Source organism: Falco punctatus (genome assembly GCF_963210335.1).
Source record: "Falco punctatus genome assembly, chromosome: 15".
Lineage (NCBI taxonomy): Eukaryota > Metazoa > Chordata > Aves > Falconiformes > Falconidae > Falco > Falco punctatus.
The window spans coordinates 23201787-23223603 of NC_137595.1; the positions used below are offsets into that span (position 1 = coordinate 23201787).

General features: G+C 51.8%; 1 protein-coding gene and 1 long non-coding RNA gene across 10 annotated transcripts in view; one reads left to right on the top strand and one right to left on the bottom strand.

Moving 5' to 3' along the window:
- The window catches only part of ARHGAP36 (Rho GTPase activating protein 36), a gene marked incomplete at its 5' end in the record, with an annotated part of 26306 nt that continues 4489 nt past the window's right edge, over positions 1 to 21817 (bottom strand). For 4 of the 9 annotated variants that reach the window (XM_080365322.1, XM_080365321.1, XM_080365320.1 and 1 more), the window contains 10 exons: positions 1 to 7641; positions 8606 to 8703; positions 10427 to 10597; positions 11256 to 11404; positions 13500 to 13650; positions 14107 to 14162; positions 14655 to 14847; positions 15911 to 16167; positions 17362 to 17424; positions 20815 to 20971. In XM_080365322.1, the coding sequence (XP_080221448.1) occupies positions 7503 to 7641; positions 8606 to 8703; positions 10427 to 10597; positions 11256 to 11404; positions 13500 to 13650; positions 14107 to 14162; positions 14655 to 14847; positions 15911 to 16167; positions 17362 to 17424; positions 20815 to 20929 (1392 nt within the window). In that variant the 3' untranslated portion in view covers positions 1 to 7502. Of the gene's footprint in view, positions 7642 to 8605; positions 8704 to 10426; positions 10598 to 11255; positions 11405 to 13279; positions 13651 to 14106; positions 14163 to 14654; positions 14848 to 15910; positions 16168 to 17361; positions 17425 to 20814; positions 20972 to 21817 lie in introns of those variants that run through there. The other 5 variants (XM_080365318.1, XM_080365325.1, XM_080365317.1 and 2 more) reach the window with 3 other exon arrangements.
- The window catches only part of LOC308053740, a 12768-nt gene continuing 8314 nt past the window's right edge, over positions 17364 to 21817 (top strand). The window contains exon 1 of the long non-coding RNA XR_013923779.1: positions 17364 to 19962. This is a non-coding gene — a long non-coding RNA (uncharacterized lncRNA). The remainder of the gene's footprint in view (positions 19963 to 21817) is intronic.

The following is a 21817-nucleotide window of genomic DNA, read 5'->3' on the forward strand; positions in this document are numbered from 1 at the left end:
TTGGATGTCTGCTCACCCAAGGTGGGCACAGCTGCACAGTATCACTCTGTCATCCAAAATCACTCCCACCTTTGTGTCTTCTGCTGAGGCCTCCCCTCCTCATCACAGAGCTTGAGACAAGAGGCCCCAGACAAGTTACTTCTCCACACTGACGAGCTGTACCTCTTCTGCCCGGCCATGAATAAAGAGCCAGCGGATCTGTGGCAGTGACTGTCCGGGTGGCAAGGAGGAGGGCGATGCAGGCAGATGCTCCTCACTCTCATCTCCTGGCTTGGAAAAGGTGGATTCCAGCTGCACTTGCTTTTTATGGAGCCCCTAACTGCCAAAGATATCTTCAGACCATCTCAAGTATTTATTTGATTTTTTTGGTAGAGGGATGTGCCTATTAAAGATGGCTGTATGGAAAGCCTCAGGTGTTTTAAGCCCCGTTCAGATTTAAGGACCAATATGTAATGAGGGAGCTGACAGCTGGTTTGTGCTCTCCAGGTTTAGGATGGTGGGTGGTTTCTCTCGGCAGGCAGTTTCAATCCACACTGCCTTGGTGGATTCAGGAGCCCACCACGAGCTCTGCCTGCCTTTTGCCAGTGCTGCATCAGCCCAAGCAAGCATCCTTCGGGTGGGTGAGTGGGCATGGGGAGACTACAGCGTCTGGAGGACACAGGGGCACTCGTGTGCTTTCTAGCTGTGCTGGCCCAGGGTTTTCTTTAGCTCTTACTCTTCCTAGCACCTCACCACCAGTGAATGCTGACACCTTGGTAGCTCCAGGAGTGAGCTTCGTTCCTTCAGCTTTAGTAGCGAGTTCTCGAGTCAAGAGGTCTGTGTCTGGGCAACACTCTACAACATGCTCCCATGACTGACCGCTGCAGCGAGCACCACTGCTCAGCCCAGCACCAAGCGATTCCAGCACTGACAGCTGGTGAACAAAGGGGCCCTCCACCGATAAACACTCGCCTCACCTCAGCTGTCTTGGAGAACAAATGCTGGAACGTCAGCCAGAGACCTTGGCCTGGCAATCCTGAGCTGTGCTGGGGACACTTCAATCTTTCCCCCAGAGTGGGGAAGGCATGCGCTGACCCTTGCCATTAGCTGCTGGCTTGTGCATGGGGACAGCATCCCCTCATGGGGTTTCAATTTCATAGAACAGAATCATAGAACTGTTTAGGTTGGAAAAGACCTTTAATATCATCGAGTCCAACCCTTAACCCAGCGCTGCCAAGCCCACCACTAAACCACATCCCTAAGTGGCACATCTACACATCTTTCAAATCCCTCCGGGGTGGTGACTCCACCACTTCCCTGGGCAGCCTGTTCCAGGGCTTGACAACCCTTTCAGTGAAGAAATTTTTCCTAATACCCAATTTTAACAAAACCTGGCTGCCTGCGTGTACTCCCATAGGTACAGGAGGCCAGGCATTACCAGGGAGAAAGGTCTAGTTATTATGTTATTGCAGATGGGAAGTACCTTTACTGTTCATCTCCATTTATTTCATGTTCTGGCTAACCATACCGATTGACCGACACCAGCAGCATTTGGCAGCATCCCTTGGTTTTCCCAGGTCGGGGTGGTGCAGAACATGATCTCACCCCTTGCGATGCAGGACCTGGATTTAGCAGACATTGCATGTCTGATGGCAGCTGAGATGCCATCAGGAAGCAGCGGTATCAGAGCAAGCTGACCCACCATAGTGGGAGGGACCCAGCTCTGGTTTGTCATGCCCTGGTCTGGGGTTTTCCACCATGACTGGCACAGCCCAGCCCAGCAAGGGCTGGGAACCCCCAGTAACCCCCAGTATTGTCTGTCAGGTATGTCTGATACCTTTCTTCTCTGGATTTAACCCTTTGGGCAGTTTCTCTGGTCTCAAAAATGCAAATAAAGCAAAGCTTTGCTTAAAAGTGGAGTAACTTACTTTGAGTCATTTATGTTCATTCAGTTTACCATGGGAACTTGGTAAACAGCTTGGTAAACTTGGGAAACAGCTCCAGTGCTGAGTGGCCTGAGGTGGTTTCGGTGGTGTTGGTGCCAACAACCAGCCTTTAACCACCCTGCACTGGCACTGGGGGTCTAGAAACATTGACAGACACTTTCAGATTATTTCAAAAGACGCAGTCATGGAGGCTTGCAGGTTCAGCTTGGGGAGAAGGGGAGAAGAGCCCAACAATAAATCTGAAGCATAACAAAAGCTAACCAGCTTTTTCACAGCAGCTCTGGAGTGATGTTAATGCTTCATAAATGATGCTGCTTTGCAACTGATTTGTAAAGTGGGGGTTATTTTGTGAGGCTGAAATAAAACAAGCTGTAAGCAAATACTCATGCATGCCAGGCAGTGACAGCCCATGTGCTTCTGAGAGAGAAAAAAGTCTGGTACTGCTCAGAGGAGGCTGCTGCGAGAGCGGCGGCGGCTGCTGCCGGGCTGCCCTCAAGTGGAGTTTTTTGCAATATACCATTGGCAGTGACAGCCGCCATTGAGCAGTTTTCAACTCTTGCGATGCAGTGGTAGAAAGACCCACAGTGATTTTTGTATTCTCTATAGTAAATGGAGGAAAAGAGCGTGCTTCCCAGTGAGCCCCCAGTGTCCCCAGTGCCCACCACCACGGCGCTGCGAAAGTAAACTTCAAAGGGACTTTTTTTTTGCAAAGCAAATCAAATAGCTGCCTGGTATTTCAGCATCCTCGTCCTGTTCAGATTATTGCAAGCTGGATGGTGATTCGATGTGTAGTGGTATTTCTGAACTTCTTCCCACCACCCAGCGGGAACGGTGTAAAACAGAGTGTAATTGGGGAATGGATGGATAAGGCTCACTGGGTGCAGTGGGTGACAGGCCATCCAGGAGACACCTATCCTACAAGTGTGTTGTATGTTGGATCCTTTGGGGTGTAAAACACAGAGTCCAGTGAGAAACTGGAGGGCAGCCAGCCCGGCTGGCAGGAAGCCTTCATAGGGGTGACCTGATGCTCTTGTATGTGCCTGTTGTAACGTTCAATGGTGACCACAAACCTTTCAGTCACTTTTTAAATCCTTGTGTGGCTTCCAAGGGGGCAACACACACAGACAGCCCAACACTATAGTCCTGTGTAGACCTGTTGACCACTGCCCCCTCCCATCCCCAAATGTGGCATAGCTCTGCGGTGCGTATCGCCCAGTAGGTGCTATGGTTTGGTGTTCTGCTGGTATCAGAGTTCCTGTGGTATCCACTATAATCGCTCAGGGCTTAGTTCTTAAGGACAGGTATATGGCAAAAACAGTGGGAGAACAAATTAAAGCTCAGAGGAATCAAGGGAGAAAAGTCAAAGTGACGTTGGTGGCATTAATCAATGCTGCAGTCGCTCTCAGAGTGACTTACTGTGGTAATGGGGAATGTGGAAATGTTCACTCGGCTTGGGATTTTCTTTTTTGATACTGAAAAATTTGATCAAAACCATGAGATGTGTGGACTTCTCACCATTGACTTCTGTGCCGGATCTGTTGCTCTTGGTAGAAACAAGTCAAAGCTACACCTAGAAGCAGGGGCATCAGGTAGAGCTCTGGCTGGGACAAGGCATGAAGCACTTCGCTGGGTTTGTGTTCTGCTTGAGATCTTAATGTCAGCCTTGATGCTTCTGGCTTCCTCCTGTATGAGCAGGCCAGTGGCTGCAGCTGCTGAAATGTTTGGGCAGCAAAGTGCTCGTCATGTTCTAACAATGCGCTAAAGATGAGGGATGAAGGTTTGTGCCATCTCTATCCTCTGCCTGTGGCCATCAGTCCTCTTCGGTCCCCAAGGAATCCAACATACAACACACTTGTAGGACAGGTGTCTCCTGGATGGCCTGTCACCCACTGCACCCAGTGAGCCTTATCCATCCATTCTCTGTGCACCCAGGACTCCAACACTTCATGTCCTCCCATGGTGACAAAGAAGCTGATGTGCAGCCCAGGTTTCAGGTTGGCAAAATGATTTGAGTGCCCTTTTGTCCACATGAAGACACAAAGATCACTTGCTTTTTCTTGGTTTAAAATTCTTGGTGAACATTTGTAGCAACTCCTCCCAGCCTGAGGATCTGCCCCCTTCCCAGTGCTCCCCCACAGTGGGGACACAGAAAGATCCACCATCAAGTCGTGACCAAGAGTTACCGGAATATCTTGTCCTCGTTCGCGCGTTACTGTTAACGGACTGAAGCCGTTACCACTAACAGGAGATAACTAGTGACATGGGAACAGTAAGATCAACACCAGCTGTTGACTGAGAGCGGGGTCATGCAGACATGCCAGAGGCTTCTAGGAAGAAATATGGAAGGTATCCCAGAGGGTCTGCTCTTGCAGATCCTGCAGCCTGTCCTGCACAGAGCAGCCGCTGCCTCCTTGGATATGGTGTTGGTTACACAGAGCGTGCTCGAGTAGGCTGGTGACCTCAGAAACCTTCAGTGGTCTTATGGTATCCTGAGTTTATCGACTCCTGCAGACTCCAAAGCACTGTTCGTTTCTGGAGCTTATCAGTTCTTGGGAGGCTTTTACCAGCTATCTCTCAGCACACACTTCTCTCTTCATGCTGTTCTCCAGGAACTACCTCTCCACCCATCCCAACTGTACCCATCCACAGGGAAGGGACCTTTACAAAATAAGAGCTCAGCCCTGAGCAGCACAGTTGAGAAGGTGCAGTACCTCCAGACAGGCACCATCCACTGGACAGATGCAGCTGAGCCTGCTTTGGAACCCCTCCTCCCTCTCAGGCTGAGGGGCACAGCGAGGCTCAAGCATTTGTTAATAATCTTCTTGACGCTACATGGCACAGGCCAAAGCTGTGACACTGTTAGGGTAGCGAGGCACACGAGCCAAGCCACGGCCACAGCCCTGCTCCAACTGCCCAGCCAACACATGCTGTCAGAGCCTGCATCTCAGGCCAGACTCTGACCTGCATCCCCCCTCCCCTGGACAGAGCTGGTACCCAGCCCCGAGCAGCACCCGCCGCTCCCCCACGCAGGAGCATCCTGCCAGACCAAAGCTTCCCAGGGCGCCGGTCCCAGCTGCGATCCCCCATTCCACCTCTCATGGACTGACTCTGGATGTGAACGGAGGAAAACCCACATGGACCGAACCACTGATGGAGCTTCCGTCCTCCTTTAAACACCCCTGTTCCTCCTTGTCCTCCCTGAGCCACAGTTCTGCCAAACGCTCCAGCTTGGTTTTGTTTTCAAGAATACTTTTTCATTTTTCAGCCACTCTGGGGAGGCAAAGGGCTGTCAAGTCGTTCAGCTTCTACTCAACATGCCAGTGTAAACAGAAACATTTTAAATCACAAGAAAAAAACCCAACTATGCCCACATGTCAGCGTATGGCAGCTGTGATGAGGAGCTCATAGCAACAGGCTGGGAACTTATGCAGACATGAATTTCAATCAGTCCTCTGCTAAGGTTGAGGTTGGGGGAGTTTCAGAGTCATACATGAAACAGGACAATTAAATCTATCGTGGAACAGACATTTCTATCACACGTGAGAAACCCTGCTGTCTAATACAACCCAAAGTGACAGACAGATGGAGACCTACAGAGCAACAAAAGGAAGCAACTACAAAGCCAAACCCTGCCTGCCCTGAGTTATAAAGCCAGACATTTTTGCCACGATTCATGGAGAACAAACACTGTTGTAATCATCAGTGTGTATCTCATCGTTTCTCCAGAATAAAGTCATGGATTTACAGCCAATGTCAGGTAATCCAAAGAAGAGGAGCTGTGACACCAGATCCATCTGCCCCAAACACTAAAAAGTCCTGGTTTAGCTCATTCCTGTCTTCTTTCTGCCCAGCTGCTTGCCAGCATTAACCACCTTCCTTTCTTACCTGTCTGCCCTGGTTTTCTACAAAAGTACTGCTCTGGGCACCAGTTCTCCTCCCATCACATTCCTCACCAGCTTCCTACCCACCTGCCCTCTTCTCGGCTCTCCAACTGCATTTCCTTGGAAGTAAGATCTAAACTGTGAATGCGACCATTGACATGTCAAGACAAGAATATAAATTACATCATCTCAGAAGACAGATGAAAGACAAAAAGACGTTGCATGCAAAATTCACAGATGCCTCTTTTGCTGTCCCTTTGCCTTTGACTTCCCCCTCCACGGACACTGTTGACCCTGCACCGTGCTGGCTGTGGCTCGCTGTGCCAGCCTAGCCCGCCGGAGCTGCCTGTGGATGGGTGCCAGAGCATCCCTCCCTGTGCCGCTGCTTCACCTGGAGACAACCCAGCCCACAGGGGTTACCGAGTAAGGGGCAGCCAGGCCACGTCCGGCAGAGTAAAGGGAAAGAAAACAACAGAAAATATTTGCTGATAACTTTCATTCTGCCAGATCAGCTAAAAACATATATTTGCATGTAACCGGCAGTGAATTCCAGCGCCTGAGCAGCAGGAATACCCCAAATCGGACAGTTCTCAGCCAAAGATCATGAAAAGATGCTGTAATCTGTAAAATATATTAGGTCTACTTACTGAACATTAACTCGAGGAAAACAGAAGTTTATAATCTTCAGAGATTATTGTTCCCTCTTACTACACCAGCCGTACATTTTGGGTTCAATACAGTGCTTTCTGTCTATAAAATGAGTGGTTTAAAACTCAGGCTGGGTTCAAGCAAAGCAGCAAGCTGTGAATCTGGAGGTGGCAGGCCAGGGTCTTTGCAACGATGGTGCTGTTGCTTTGGCTCCAAGAGAGCTTTCCCTCTGCACGAGCCTGGGATAAAACACCACGCAGTAACAGGGATCCCAAAGCACCAAGGGCACAAAGTTGAACTGCACTTTCCACCCTCACTGCCCTGCTAAGAGGCACCATCCAGTGCTGTCTCAGGCCAGGCTCCTCCCTGCCAGCACAGGGGGTCCCAGCCCCAGGCTGCTGCTGTCCCCTGCTGTCCCCGTAAGCAGCCAGCCCCACCGGCGCCCAGCAGACGCCCGGAGGGATGCCAGCTGGAGGTTATTTTAGAACTCCGAGTCCTGTCTGCTGAGCATGGCACGAGCCATTGGACACCTGCTTGCTGCTCCCCAGTCTGCACCAGTTCACTGTCCCAGTGCACGGGCTGGTGGTCATTCGGAGGGGAGAGGCTGTCCTCCCCAGGCTGGGGCAGAAACCTCAGGGCCCGAAGCGCAGTGAAGCGGAGGAGGGCACTGCGGCACCTCAGCCCTGCAGGCAGGCTGCGGCCCACGGCTGTCTGGTGCTCCCAGAGCACGCTTTCCTCGGCACACCGCTGCCCACACAGCTGGACCTGCACAGCCACTGCACAAGCACACCGATTTATTGGTTGCCATCTAGCAACAAACCCACGTGTGGAAAGCTTTTCTGCTGGCAGTCCACAAACGCCTCTCCAGTGGTGGGTCTGCCTGCACCAGAACCACCTGGCACATCTACTGGTAGCAAAGATGCTCCCACAGACGTTCATACTCCTTTCACTTCTCCACTCCTCCAAAGCAAGAGGGCTTCTTTTTTACTGGGGAGAGGTTGCCCGGATTTGTCTGCAGAAGGCAGTGTGAGGACCTGGCCCAGCCTTGCTAGATGCCGATGTCCAGGTTTAGGAATGAGATGCTGCTGTACAGCTCTGATGAGACAGAGCTGCTCTCCAGGGTGCGGGTCCAACCAGGCAGTGCAGATGGAGCATGCTCCTCTGTTGAATCCTCACTCTCTGTGCTCCTAAGAAAACAAAAAAAGAGAGAGATGCTGTTTGCAAACTGCTTCTGTTGCCAACTGCACACCTGAATGGCCTCTAGCAGCCAGCTCAAAGATTTGCCAACTCTTTGGACAGTCCAAAAGGAATGTAGAGACAGACAAGGAACAGTAGCATAGATGACTTGTAAAGTCTGTGATCCAGGAAACCATTTCACACCGGACAGCCCATGTTTGCAGAAGGAGTCAGCAGCTCTACAAGGAGACCGAAGGCTGCCAGACGTGTCGTGCTTCAGACCACAGGGGAACAAAATACCTCCAGTGTTATGTGCCATGGTCGTGGACCCAGATTATGGGACACATGGCCTTTTTACCCCACTTTCTTTAATCACAGGGAAAGGCATGAACACAGATTCTGAGCCTCTGTGGGTCGATCCCATCTTGCCACCAAAAGCAGATGCACAGACATAGCTGGCAGTCGCATGCAGACATATGCACACACAGGACAGGCAAAATCCCCACAGAAGCGCAGACAACACCAAGGGTGGTGAAAATTTGGAGAAAGCTGGTGATGGAGCTGAAAATGGAGCAGGCATCGTGATGTGTTCAATCCTGAGAGGCTGGAGCAGCAGAGGAGTCTGGGGTAGGTACGCACACAGAAAGATGTGCACAGCGCAGGAGCCCTGATACGGGGCAGATTTGGGTAAAGGAGAGAGCGTGGCACAGGCTGGGGAGGAAAAAAGGAGAACAGGGAGCTCCAAGGGATGGAAAAAGTGGGGTGTTTCAGCTGTTAGGTGTTAGCACAGAAAGTGAAGGATTTTAGCCAGGGAGCTCATGACCAAAAGTGATAGCAGGAACAGGGAAGACGGGCAGAACGATCAGCAGGATCTGTCCATCGCTTGCCAGCAACGCGGTGAGCGTTGCTGCAGGTGGGCTTTGCCCCCGTGCCGCGAGATGCCCCCCAGCAGCACTGTGCCTCGCGGGGACTTACGGCACGGTGTTGAACTTCCTGCGCAGAAGGTAGTCAATGACATCGGGGTCAGTCTGAAACAGCCTCCTTAGGACGCCACATTGCATTTCTGGAGAGACCTGGGAGGGATACAGAGACATGCTCACTCGTGCCATCTCCTCCTCTCTGGAGGAAGATGAACAGAGGCAGCCAAGGACAGCAAAAGGACTCCAGGTCAATTGTGCTCACAGACCCTCCGTGTTGGTGTCGTGTCCCACACACCTGCCAGGAGGCTGAGCAGGATCTTAGCCCCTGCTTTTCCCACACTAACCCCGCTCCTTTGGCTGCCTGCAGACAATTGCTACAAGGCTTGTTGGGGACCTGAAATGTCACATTCCCATAGACCTGTAGGAAATGGACAATTCTCGGGAATTTTCCCAGGTCCTCTCCTAAAACCAGGGCCAGGAGGATTGCTCAGTGTATGCTGCTGCTGATCCAGGGGGGTTCTGCCAGGGTTTCAAACACAGCCTCCGCTGGGTTGTCCACAAGAAGAGCAGCCACTTGAGCTATATGACTGCCTGCCGCCCACCTACATTGCATCCCTGGGGGACTGCTTCAGAGTGCCCGAGCCCACACGAAGTACCAGTGACCCTCGTGCCAGCACCTTGCTGTGCACCCTCAGCGGCTCTCCCACTCAACCACCATACCTGCCTCTGAGCAACCCTGTCTGCGCTCAGGTACCACACTGCACAGCGCTTGCCCTTTCCACGAGCATCTCCCAGAGCGGCCAAGGGAAGCGCAGAGCCTGGAGAGGTGACCCCAGTCTGCCATGCCTCCCTGGCACCCGTGCTGCAGCAGGGCAGAGTGCAGAGTGCAACAGCGAAGGCTTGAAGCCCAGCTGGACAACCATGCAGAGCAAGATTCTGCCAGGAGAAAACACAGGGGTTCTGTAGGAGGTTGGAGAGAGGATAAAGCCAGACCCTTCCCAGAGGTGCCTGAGCACAGACCGAGCTGCAGCAGGGATGAGCTGCAGCAGAAACACTTCTGACAAGGAGAAAATTCTTCCCCCGAGGCTGGTGCAGCCCTGGGGCAGGATGCAGAGAGGTCACAGTCTCCATCCCTGGAAATAAGCAAACCCCAGCTGGATGTAGCTCTGATCTAACTTTGAACTGAGCCCTGATCTGGTTGGTCTGGAGGTCCCAGAGCTCTCTGTCCATATGAACCTTTACCTGACTCTAAAAGATGCTTTTGGGAACCCCAGGTCGATGCATCCCCTAGGACAGGATAAGCCCTCCCTGCCTCCCACTGATGGTCCGAGTCACCCGCTGAAGAGTAGACCTGAAGCGATCCCATCCTTCGCTGCCCTCACTAGCTCTCCCCACTGTGCTTTCCCTCACTAGCTCTGCCCATATCTGCCTAAGGCTGTGGTATCTCCACCCCAACACCATTGCCTTCCAGCTCCTTCCCTCTTCCAGGATCTCCTGTTTTCTCCTGTTCTTCCCCCTCCCTCCCCTCACTGGGACTTTAGGGAAGAAACAGCACTGAGGTACCACTCCTGCAGCTGCTGTTGGCCAGCTGATTCCTGTCCCAAATGAGGCCAGTCAGGCATCACTGGGGTGAAAAGCGACAAGAGGGAACCTGTTCATGGCGTGACCCTCAGCTCTGCCTTTACGATGCCAGTAACAAGCCATCCCAAAGTAACAATTACACCTGCCATGAGGAATGAATCACATTTTCATAAGCTAACTTGATTAATCTGCTGCTAAGTGGGGCTGTGAATTCATCCTTCCTCCTGCTGCCATTAGAAGAGTTCAGAGAGGAAGGCAGGGTCTAGAGAAGCTGCCCTGAGAAAGCCTCACCTACCATGAACAAGGTCTGGTAGTGCTCAATCAACTTCTGGAGTACCAGTATGATGGCAGCACTGTCTTCAAAGTTCATGGCACCAGCGTCTTTCTCTCCAGGCTTCTCCTTCTGCAGGATGTTGGGACCAAAGACTGTGGCCAAGTTTGAAACTGTCATTTTATTCCCAGGAACCTAGCAAGCAAACATAAAAGGAAATTGCAGATTATAGATGCACCGGCATCCCAGGATAGCCTCACCCACCCCAGGACAGGAACACAAGCTGCTGAGTGAGGCCAGGGTGTTGATCTGGGTCCCATTTGGTCCTCTCCGAGCTGGTGGCAAGGCCAGCGTGAAGGGTTGTGGTGCTGGAGCACACACTCATCCCCTCCATGCATCAGGGTCTCCATTCCCATCTACCTTGCTTTCACAACCCCCACCAAAAGGTAACAATCAATATTTCTGTATCATCTTACAATATGGGACAAAGACAGTCTCTGAATCATGGAAAGACCTGGAGCTTGAATTGTCCAGAGAAGTCAAAATCAGCCCTGATGCACAATCCTAAGTCCTTCATGAAAGCTGGATGTGGAAAACCAGAATTATTCCACCAGAAATGCCCCTTGTGCTGCCTACGGACACACAGCCAGGTCTCTCTGGGGTTACTGCAACCCAGAAAAATCACTCAGCTGGTCCAAGAGCAATGCAGATCTGGCAAGGACAAGGGGATTTATCAGCAAATTGGTTTTGCCAAAGGATTCACTCAGGCTTTCAAAAAGCCCTGCTTGGTTTAAACCAATGAAGTCTGAGCGATCCCTTCTTCATGCAGTCGACCGGTTTGGGCCAGCCTTACCTCCTGGCCATCAGGGCCCCAGGAGCTCTCGGCGTGCCGGGCCACCTCGCTGAGGAACCGCAGGAGCCGGTGCAGCGTGTCGCTGTGGCAGGGGGGCAGCAGGAAGAGCAGCAGCTGGAGGGTGGCCAGCTGCGCCGGACCCTGCATGGCTAGGCAGAGAGCAGCCCGTTAATTAACGTGGTTCCCAGCCCACTAGGCACTTCCAGCTGGACAGCCCTCATTTACATCCACAGTAACGAGCTCTGAAGGGAGCCAGACTGGTGTCTTACCCTTTATCCCATCCATGCAGGGAGCATATAATTAATCCCACTGCTGTCAAGCGGTTTTGGTAAAGAAGGGTGGTAAGGAAGGATCTGGGAGCCAAATGTTTGAAAAATTTTACGTGGTGTGGTGTGAATTTTCATGGATTCACCCTAGAATCCACACGCGGTCCAGGGCCATTCAGCCTTTTTATTAACAGTATCAGCAAGGGGAAAAAGTCACCTCTCTGCAGTGACAGTGACACTGAGCTGGCAAGGGAGAAGGACAGGGGGACAGCAAACAGCCAGCCAGCCAAAGCTGGACAAAGTACCTAAAAACATAACAAGGAGGGTATGACGCAAGGGGGGCATTCAAAGCTCTGTGTGATGGATGGCTGTGAGGAAGGAGCAGCGGATGGGGGGTGCATGGTCCCATATCCTGCTTGGTGCTGGCTGCGCGGGGGGCTCCTCAGGTCAATTCTATAAGGAGAACTGGCAAGATCTTCTGGTTCAGGATCACAAAGCCAGTGTGAGCTGAAGATCTGCTCAGATCACACACGCTGGCAGCAGCAAGAAAGCAGATGATGGCAGTTAGCCTGTAATGGAGCATGTAACTAAACCGCAGCCCTGCAACCTGCTGAAGGCCGTGCCCAGCACACAGCTGGGTGGGCTCAAACCACAGCTGGGCAAGCAGATGGAAGAGAAATCCACTCCAGGCTATAAAACATTAACAAGACTTCAGGCTCAGGTTACTTGAAGACCACCAGAAGGTGGAATATTGGAGAAAACAGCACTAAAGTTTTTACACAATCCTCTATGAGATCCCGGCTGCTCCTGGAAATGGGATAGTCGTCCAGAACAACCTGGCTCTAGCCACAGGTGCTCGCCCTGATGTTAAGCCTGGAAGACACGGCTGTAGCCTGTATGCATCACTCCAAAAAAAGATGTATTTCAGTACTGTGAATATTCTGCAGTTCTGCTTGGCTTTGGGGGGCAAACAGCAATGATCTTTATTAACTTTCTTATCTCACATGAAGCCCATCTTTATCTAAAGTAACACCAGTTTCCACTGGGAAGGCATACAGAAGGTAATTCACTTGACAGTTCCCAGCCATTTGCTTTACACTGTGCCCTAAAAGTCCTTGTATATGACAAAGGTGTATCATTTATTCTCCTGTATTTTAGGATGCAGACTTGTACGAGAGATACTGTCACTTCATATGCAGCAAGAGATGAAAATACAAACAGAAGTAACAGCTTAGCAGATCTGGACAAGGGTTAGAGGCTGCTGACCCATAGGGAGAACACATGACATTGCTGGGGAAGGGTGAAAGGTGGGACCGGCAGTGACCCTGACCCTTGCAGGGGCTGACTGCAGGCCCAGGGACGGTGCTGCAGGGCAGCATCCCAGGTCCTGCCACTCCTTCACTGCCACCCGCGGTGACTTCAGCAAGGACAGGCTGGCTTACGCTCCTGCTTTGCAGCGCAGGTGTGCTGCATGCTCAAATACCTGAGCCTGGGGGCAGATTTGCCTTATACATTCCCCTAAATCCCTGTACACCTCTGCTCCCCCCACCACATGCCCCGTCTTCCTCCCTGGCATGGCACACAGCCATCAGCAAGCCCACTGGTGTGGAGCTGCTCATTTTTGACGTGGAAGCGGGGATTCAAGGATCTGAAGAATCAAATCTGAGGAGAGAAGGATGGCAAAAGGGAAGCAAAGACATGGTGAAGGAGACCAAGGTAAAGTGATGCTGGAAGCTGTGAAGACTGCTTAAAAACTCAGTCACCTGAAATATGGATGGCAGGGGGACCTGGGCAGAGGATTTGCAAAGATGCCTGTACGGGCAGTGCAAACTGCCGGGCTGAGCTCCTGCGCAGCACGCCAAATTGTGCTGAGACCTGGTACTTGCATAAGAAGAAAATTCCCTTTTTTTTTTTTTTCCTTACAAACCCAAGTGTGATGGGTGGATGGTGCAGAGCGAGTCTCTGCCAGGGTACTCACAGGCTGTGCTGAGGAAGGCTGCATAGAGCTCTCTGGGTATCAGTGAATCTGGCATGTCCCGAAGAAACTCTTTCAGCAGAGCAGCCACATCATGAACACTTTGATGCTCATCCAAGAAAACATCCACCCCTCGGTCAAACTCCTCCCTCAGCTTAAAGATGGAAGAAATAAGAATAAAAGCAACAGTCAGTTCTTCCTCTTTATATGACTCATGCTGCCAGGATCTGTCCCTGTACAGAGCTACTGCAAAGGCAGGACACAAGGGCTGGCTACTTCCGACATCCCTCCAACTCAGGGCACCCCCAAGAAAAGGCACACCAGAGCCCAGCAGCCTCCTGCTGCCTTGAGGATGGGCCATGGGACCAGAAGGAGCCCCTGGCTCTGAATGGCCAACCAGGGCGTGGAAGCTTGGCTAATGGCAGCTTGGAGAGATGAAGCCTGCTCCCTGTGGCTGGGAGAAGGACCCAGCAGCAGGTTAAGGCTATCTGTGATCCAGCATGTGCCTGTGATATCTTAGACCTCTCCACACCAATGTCTGCTTTATTCATTCCCCACCCACACATGCATCTGCCCTTTGCATGCAGTACTGCCACAGAGGATGCTTCACCTGCTGAACTCTTTTCTTGGAACTCCCAACCCGGAAGATGCCCACCGTGTGGAGACCTGGGGGACAGACAGGTTAGTGCGCTCATTCCCACAGCCCCCTGCCACCCCGACCAGCCCTGGGAGCACCTCAGCATCATGGAAGTGGTTCTCTTGCACTGCAAGGCAGCGTGTCCTTCCCTGCTTCTGGCAGAGGGGGTAAAAAGAAAGGTTTCAGAGCTGTAAGGTTTTCGGGGGCTGCCTGTGGGCCAGGGAGATCTCATCCATGCAGACACTCTGAGCTGGGTGCTGTGCTTGCAGGGGGAGTTAAGGCCAGAGCACTCCAGGAGATGGGTCGCTGACACGCAGTGACATTCACTTCTCATCCCAGATGCTGCACCCAGCCCGGCAGACTCTCCCCGGTGGCTTTTCGGGAGCGTGCCCTGCCCCAGGAGTCGGCTGCCTCCTCCGTCTCGGGAGCGGGTGGGCTGGAATCCCCCAGCCCACGACAGGAGGGGTTTTACCGACCTACCGCGGGACACGCCGCCCGGCTGGAGGGGCATGCGCATTTACCGTGCGTCTCAATGTGTTTGCAACATCTGTCCACAATCCGCGGGACCTGCCAGGTGATGGGGTTGAGGCTCAACATCTTTTTCTTGCCCAGGCTTCTCTGTGGATCCAGCTCGTGGGGGTGTGACAACTGCAGCGCCTCCAGCAGCTTGGAAGCGTCACTCAGGTCAGTGATGGAGTCCACGGACATGGCCCCCTGAGGTGGAGCAGAGGTGATTCTCAGGGTGGCAGGAACTACCCCACAAGATCCCAGTACACCGTCAATGCTGTGACCTCAGGAGTTTGTGGGAAGTGGAGGCATCACCTCTGAACAAATGCTGAGGTCTACAGAGCCTGTCTGGGGTTGCAGGAGAACCACAGAGATGCCTTCCATCTCCCAAGTGCTCATTTAAGTGCACTGCTCCTGGTGGGAGGTGTTCCTAAATGCAGCCTTCCCACTGAGGCAGCCCCTACACCACGCGCAGTCATGGGGAAGGAGCAAATTTCCCCACATCTTTCACCTCTGACTGCACAACATGCTACACTGAGTTACCTGTTCTGGAGCTGCTTTACACCAGGGGTTACAGGCACTTCGCAAGAGGCAGGCGTGGGTCTGTGCTCCAGAGAGATGAGGCAAACCAAGCCCAGCCCAATACCCTCCTCCTCTTGCAGGAAACAGGACTAAGGCCAGGAGGGTGGCCAGGCTGCCCGGGCACACCGCCTTCCACCCGCTTTGATGCAAGGGTAGTCAATGCAGAGCAGCTGGGCAGCACAGCCACTGGCCCCACAGCAACGAGGGGTCCGTCCCTGCTACGTGGCCAGGGAGCCAACATGGCCACCACCAATGGCAGCAACTTCTGGTGGGAATTTCACAAGTGCGAGGCCCCATCTCCAACTGCAACATTGCCAAAAACGTGACATTGTTTCATGGAAAAGTCATAGCTGTTCACAGTGCTTCTCACCAAGATGTGATGCAACAAAGGAGTAGAAAAATCCCTGCCACTGATGAATGTCCTCCTATCCCTCTCTGCCTTTGGCTGCCTGGACACGTCCTTCTGGCAACCTTGGCTCCGTAAGAGCTGAGCTAGTAAAGAGTGTCCCACGCCTCGCCGTCCAGCTCTTGGGGGAAGCAGGGACACCCCATTTCCCTGAGGGCAGGCTGGGACCAACCCAGCGCACAGCACTGATAACTCACATTCATCAAGAACAGACCCTGCCGAGGTCGGAGCCTCCCCTAGCCTGCAGCACCGTCACAGTGCAGCCCACTTTTGCAATCGTACCCTTCGCTGGCTCCAGGAGCTGTTGTCAAGAAGAGTTGGGGAAAGCGGCTCCTCCAGGAAGACCCCACAGGGTACCAGGCCACAGCTCCTGCCCACTGGGGACTTCTTCTGCCTCTCAGCCCGAAACCTTGTCACTGTCTCTTCCACCTCCAGGCACAGCCGGCGACTCTTCTTCACTGCGTCCTGCAGTTGCCTGTAGGCACGGTCATTGGTGATGACCTGGAAGAGCGGGATCCCGAAGGTCTGAGGAGAGCAGTCTAGGGAAGAACATGGCAGAAATAGCAAAGTGTCACTAGCAGGGAAAAGGGAGGGGGAGCTGCACTAGCACAGCTCAACTGCCAGGGGCACGCGTGCATGCCTGGATAAAGTGATTGGCCAACAGAAGGGAGTACCAGGATGCTGTAAAGGCACCGCCAGCAGGAGAGTGAAAAGGACAATAAAATCCTCTTCAGAGTTTATAAAGAGTTTCAGAGAGTATAAAACCAATTCAATGCATGACAAGGAGATCTGTAGCTTGAATCTGGGACAGCAGTCCTGTAACTACCAGTGTCCTTGCATGCTCTGTCCCCTCCTGCTCCCTTCTCCAGCTCCCTAGGAGTGCCTGGGCAGGCGGGAAGAGCATCTCCAGTGACCCTGGGCAAACCCAAAGGAGAGCTGCTGCCCTGGAAAGCTGCAGGACACTGTGTGGTGGGACTCAGGGTGCAGTGCCATCAGAGAGCTGAGCAGCGAGGGCATGGTGTGGGAGACAGTGTCCTGGAGGAAGAGGAAGGAGGCGCAGGGGAGCTGGGAAGGCAGCAGGAAAACTGGCCTCCGTCAACATGCTTGTTGCAACCTGTCCCAGTTTTTCCTGAACTTCCCTTCCTTTTATTGGTTACAGCCTCACGAAGATGCCATAGCATCTATGAAGTGGAAACTTCATAAAGGAGATGCAAGGAGAGCTCTCCTTACTTCCAGCCTCCCCACCACCCTGGGCCAAGTGGGTTTGCAACTGAAGTACAAGCCACAAATCCAATTAGTAAAATATCAGACTGCTGCTCAATAATTTCCTTAAGTGGACTTTGTACAAAATTAGTAAGGGCTCATTCCCAGCTGGCTGTGCTCTACAGTTCTGGTTTTCCCAGGTTTGTGGCTGATGTCCTTCAAGGGACAATAAAACAGAACTCAAAGTAGCAAGACCAGGGCTAAAACAGGCAGGCAGAAATATTCACGTGTGTGCATCTTTACAAATGCATGTTCATGTGCACACATATTTTGTCCACACGCACACGCATCTCTTCCAGACTCCCTCAGGCTCATGCACGTACCGTTACAGCCCATGCTGGAGAACTGCAGAACAACATGGGACAAAGCACCTGGCTGAATTCAGGGACCTCCCAGCTCAGCTTCATCAAAAATCACCAATTCTGTTTGAGAGCAGGGATCAAAACCTGGGGAAAAGGGAGGCTGCTCACCTTTCTTATCCTTGGAAAAGCTCTCCAGTTTCTGGCGGATAGATTTACTGCCTTTAGGTCCAACTATGAGGAGAAAAGAAAGCAAAGGTCCTCCATCATCAGGCTGTGTTAGCACGGTCTCCCCTTAAAGACATTTACCTTTCTGTACACTTGTGAGTGGAGCATGGCCACAGGCAGCTCCCGTGGGCAGAGGGACACTGGGGGCCTGAGGTGGCCGTGGACCAGAGAGGGATGAGGCCATGAGGCCACATGGGATGGCATGGGATGGCATGGTGGGTATCACCTACCTGGGGGAAACAGCCCCAGAGATGGGCCACCATCCTCTCCAAGCGGAGGAGGGGACCCCTCCACGCTCAGGCACCTGGACCCCATGGCACCAAACCGTAGCCATGGGTTAAAGACACCCCAGCTGTGGGACTCACCCCACGTGCCTCAGACCACAGCCCTGTGAACCTCTCTCCATCAGGGCTTACTGATGCCTTGCAATCCAGATGTGCAATCCGGCAATGCAGAAAACTGCAGGTCAGAGCATATGAACCATCAGCGGGGCAGCAAATTAACTGGGATTACAAAATGGAGAACACATGAAACAGCAGCAGAAAACCTTCAGCTGTCCAAAGGCTGTAGCTTAAAACTGTTCTGGCCACCTTTAAATTCTACATACATGTTAGACATGACTGTATTAATTATGATGTCCTAGAAATGACTCAGAAAGCTACCCTAATTTATCCTCAGAGGTCTGGTCTTGACACTGGAAAAAGGCATGCAGCCCCAGAAAAGCTTTTGCCAATGTTTTACAGAGCACAGACAAATAAAGTCAGACAAAACACACATCTCCAGATATCCTGCAGCGGGCCAAGAGAGGCAAGCCCTGCTCCTAATTATTCCCCACGTTGCGCTTCCAGAGACAGCAGCTCAGCAGCAATGAATTGAAAAACGAATTCACTGCCCACCCTAAATCCTTCCAAGAGACATCGCCCCTGTTCTGGCTTGTGCTCCTTATTCCCGAGGAATTCTTTCCCTAGAAACATCTTATACAATTTTTTGGGTTATTTTTGTAAGATTAAGAAGAAAGCTATGAAAGTTGGTATGAGCAACACATGCATAAATCACATTAACTATTCTGCAGCACCATATGTGTTGTTTCATTCAAATGACCAGATAGCGGGAAGATGAACAACAACCTGGAGACAAAACCCACTCAGTCAAGGAAACAAAAGGCCAGCAAAACGCTGCTGTTTCAGCACAGTTAGGAGGGGTGACACAACGTGCTGAGGCTGAGCATCTGCTTAACTCTCCACTCCTGAAGCTGTACAGATGTTCCTAAGGGAAACAAACCACGAGGCAGGAGATAAAAGAAATTGTCAGGATCCCCCTGTCCAGAAGCCCAAGCTGGTATCTCCCTCACAGAGGAACGCATATGATCCACTACAAACCTAGGAGACAAGGACAACTTCTTTTCACCAAGATGCATGACAGCAAGCCTGGTGCTGTGCATCCTTCAAAGATTTCATCTTTCCTGGTCATCTCCTGCTCGAACTGCAGACTTGGCCAAAACGAGATGTGACCCATGACTTGTTTGGTCTGTAGCTCAGGAGGGTCATCCTGAAGGAGGCTGTTTGCTGTAAGGGCTGAGATGCTGGAGAAGTTTGTTGGGATTGAATGAGGTAAGGACTGATGGAAGGAAGAGAGGATATTGAGGCTGAAGGTTGCCCCAAAGGATGGTTGACAAGGGGAAGCATACCCTGTGATCCTCATTGTCTAGGTATCTGGAGATACAAGGATCAAAAGAGGTGCTGAACACCTTTTCCTCGAGGAAAAATCATCACAACTGTGCAATGGCTGTTCATTAAAGGCGGCAGGAATTTCTTATGGGGAGATGCTGGGGAGCAAGTACAGACAGGTGGATGGACCCAAAGGGAGACTGCGCAGCCCAGATTCAGGCATTTCCAAACATTATGAACTTCCCTTTAAAACGCTGGGACAAGAAAATGGTGTTTCAGGCAGAATAGTTTCATAGCTAATGCTCAGCATCTCACATGGACTCCCAGCCAACTAACTGCCAAAAGAGCAATTGGCAGGTAGAAATCTAAAGGATATAAAGATGGACAAAAGGAAGGAGGGATTCCCTGACAGCAGCTGTTTCCTTCAAAAAACAAGTGAGCATGAGAGTCATGTCCAAAATACACAGAAGGATGAGATCAGAACCTTGCAGTCCCCTGCACTTACCCGCAGGAAGAGAGGAGCCCATCAGACAAAATACAGCACATTTAACAGCAAGGAAGGAAATATGTTTTGGGAGCTTTTTTTGGTTGGGGTTTTTTTTTTTTGCATTGCGCTCTTCCCTAGAGAAGCTACTGCTGCAGGATAACACTGAAAATGGGATCACAACAGTTCAAAATAGAAAAAAAAATTAAAAGCAACCAGGATGTTTGTGGTCAGATAAAGGCAGCCTGTTGTGGCTGGTGCTGGAGCCCTAGAGCAACTGGGAGTTTCGTGACGAGAGGGAAGCCATCTCTCTTTTACTCTTCTTGAAGCCATTTCACTGCATGAAGCCTTCCAGATATTAAGAGAGGAAGCCATACTCGGATAGCACCCTGAGTAAGTACTTGCTGCCCAGTATGAGGTTGAATTTGGGCGTTAGGAAACGCTCCTTCCCTGGGATATGTCCCCAGAGGCATGGGGGGCTCCATGCTTGGGCTGGAGATGCTTCAGCTCCCTTTGCACCCGCACTGCTGGTACCACTCAAGCCTAGGGCTGCTGAGCCGCAGGCATCTCCTGCCCTGCTGGGATGCCAGAATACACCCCAGGACAGAGGAGCCATTTCAAGGTGGCCTGTCCACTCTTGATTTTACTCCCATGAGTAAAATGGGAAGGATTCAGCTGATCCCCAACTCATTGCACTTGCCTGGTTAGATGTGTAGGCATCGGGGGAGACAGGCAGCTGTGGGAACCCTGAGAATGCCTATGTGTCTGTGTAGGCTAGGACAGAGAAGCTCAGTCCCTGTGGAGCTTCTATATTTATCTGCCCATTAATTTCAGTAGCACGTCTTCTAGCCTTGCATAAACCCCATCCCAGCATCAGGACTTTGTGCTGGACATGAACCCAAAACGCAAAGTTTGTCCCATCCCAACGGCATTAAGATAGTCCCAGCAGAAGGCCTTGCCAAATCATATTTAATCTGGTTTGGATTAGGGGGATCAGAGGCAGGCAACAGGCAAGGTCACATTCTCACACTCCTATGGACACACACACCCTCCTCAGAAGGCCAAATAGGCCTTCGAGGCTCAGACCAAAGCAGGGAACAAAAAATAAATTGGACCAAAATGTGTTTCAAATGTCTTTCCATAAACATCGCCCTGTGTTATGAAGTGTGGGCGTGGGGATGAGTAGCAGTAACAGCTCAGCCCCGAGCCCTCCCGCAGCAGCAGCCACCCTCTCCCATCCTCTACCTTTAGCCAGGCTGACATCTCCAACAAGCAGCTTCTCCTGCAGCTGGTAGAGAGCAATCTCTTGCAGACTGGCTCTTTCCAACTCCGAAAGACTGTGCAGGGGCACAGGCTGCATTTTGGTGTTCTGTCCTGGCAGAAGGGCTCAGATAAATGTCCTCTGTAAAACATATGTATGAAAATAAAAGAATCGCACATCACAGAGATGCCTGCTTTAGGAGAGAAGCTGCTGAAAATGCCACAGGGTGTCTGCAAGTGCCGGAGACACTTGCCCCTCCTTCACCTCTCCCAAGAGCCAGCTGATCAGTAGATGCCCCAGCCACAGCATCTCCCTTTGACCATCCACGCAAAGGCCTTGGAGGCATCATGGAGTACATGAGGGACCTCAGCCCTGGATGCCAAAACCTCACAGGCTCCCTGAGGCACCTGTGCTTGGCAGAGAGTTTCCTTCCTTCTGATTCTAGCTGCCATCAGTTTTCACATGAAACCCAACACCATCAGGTTCACGTACACAAGACAGGACACATCCTGGTTAGCCAGAGTAGGGACTGTGGTCCTGATGCTGGGACTTGGCCATTCTTCACCACGGGAATATAGTTCCTGGCTGGCATCAGCCTCAAGACCACATTCCATATGACCAAAGTCAGGATGGAGACAAGCCCGACCATCTCCTTACCAAACCTGGAAGGTACAACATGTTCCAAAACACAACAAAAACCCGTGTGAGAGGACCAAAGCCAGCAGCGCTTTGTCCTGCTTGGTCTGACACTATCTAACACGCTTCTCTTCCCACCTGGGAGCTCCTCAGCAAACAACAACCCACGGAGCCAGGGGCTCCATCCCAGTGTGTCCTCACGTTGTGCCCACAGACCTAACCTTCAGCTGCAGGTACAGGCAGCTCTGTTGGGATTGACTCTGGATACATTCAGACTTAAACTTTCATCATCCCCCTGCCCCACTAAGAAGTGGCACCCAGCAAAAAGCCCGTCCTGGCTGCTGGGACAGC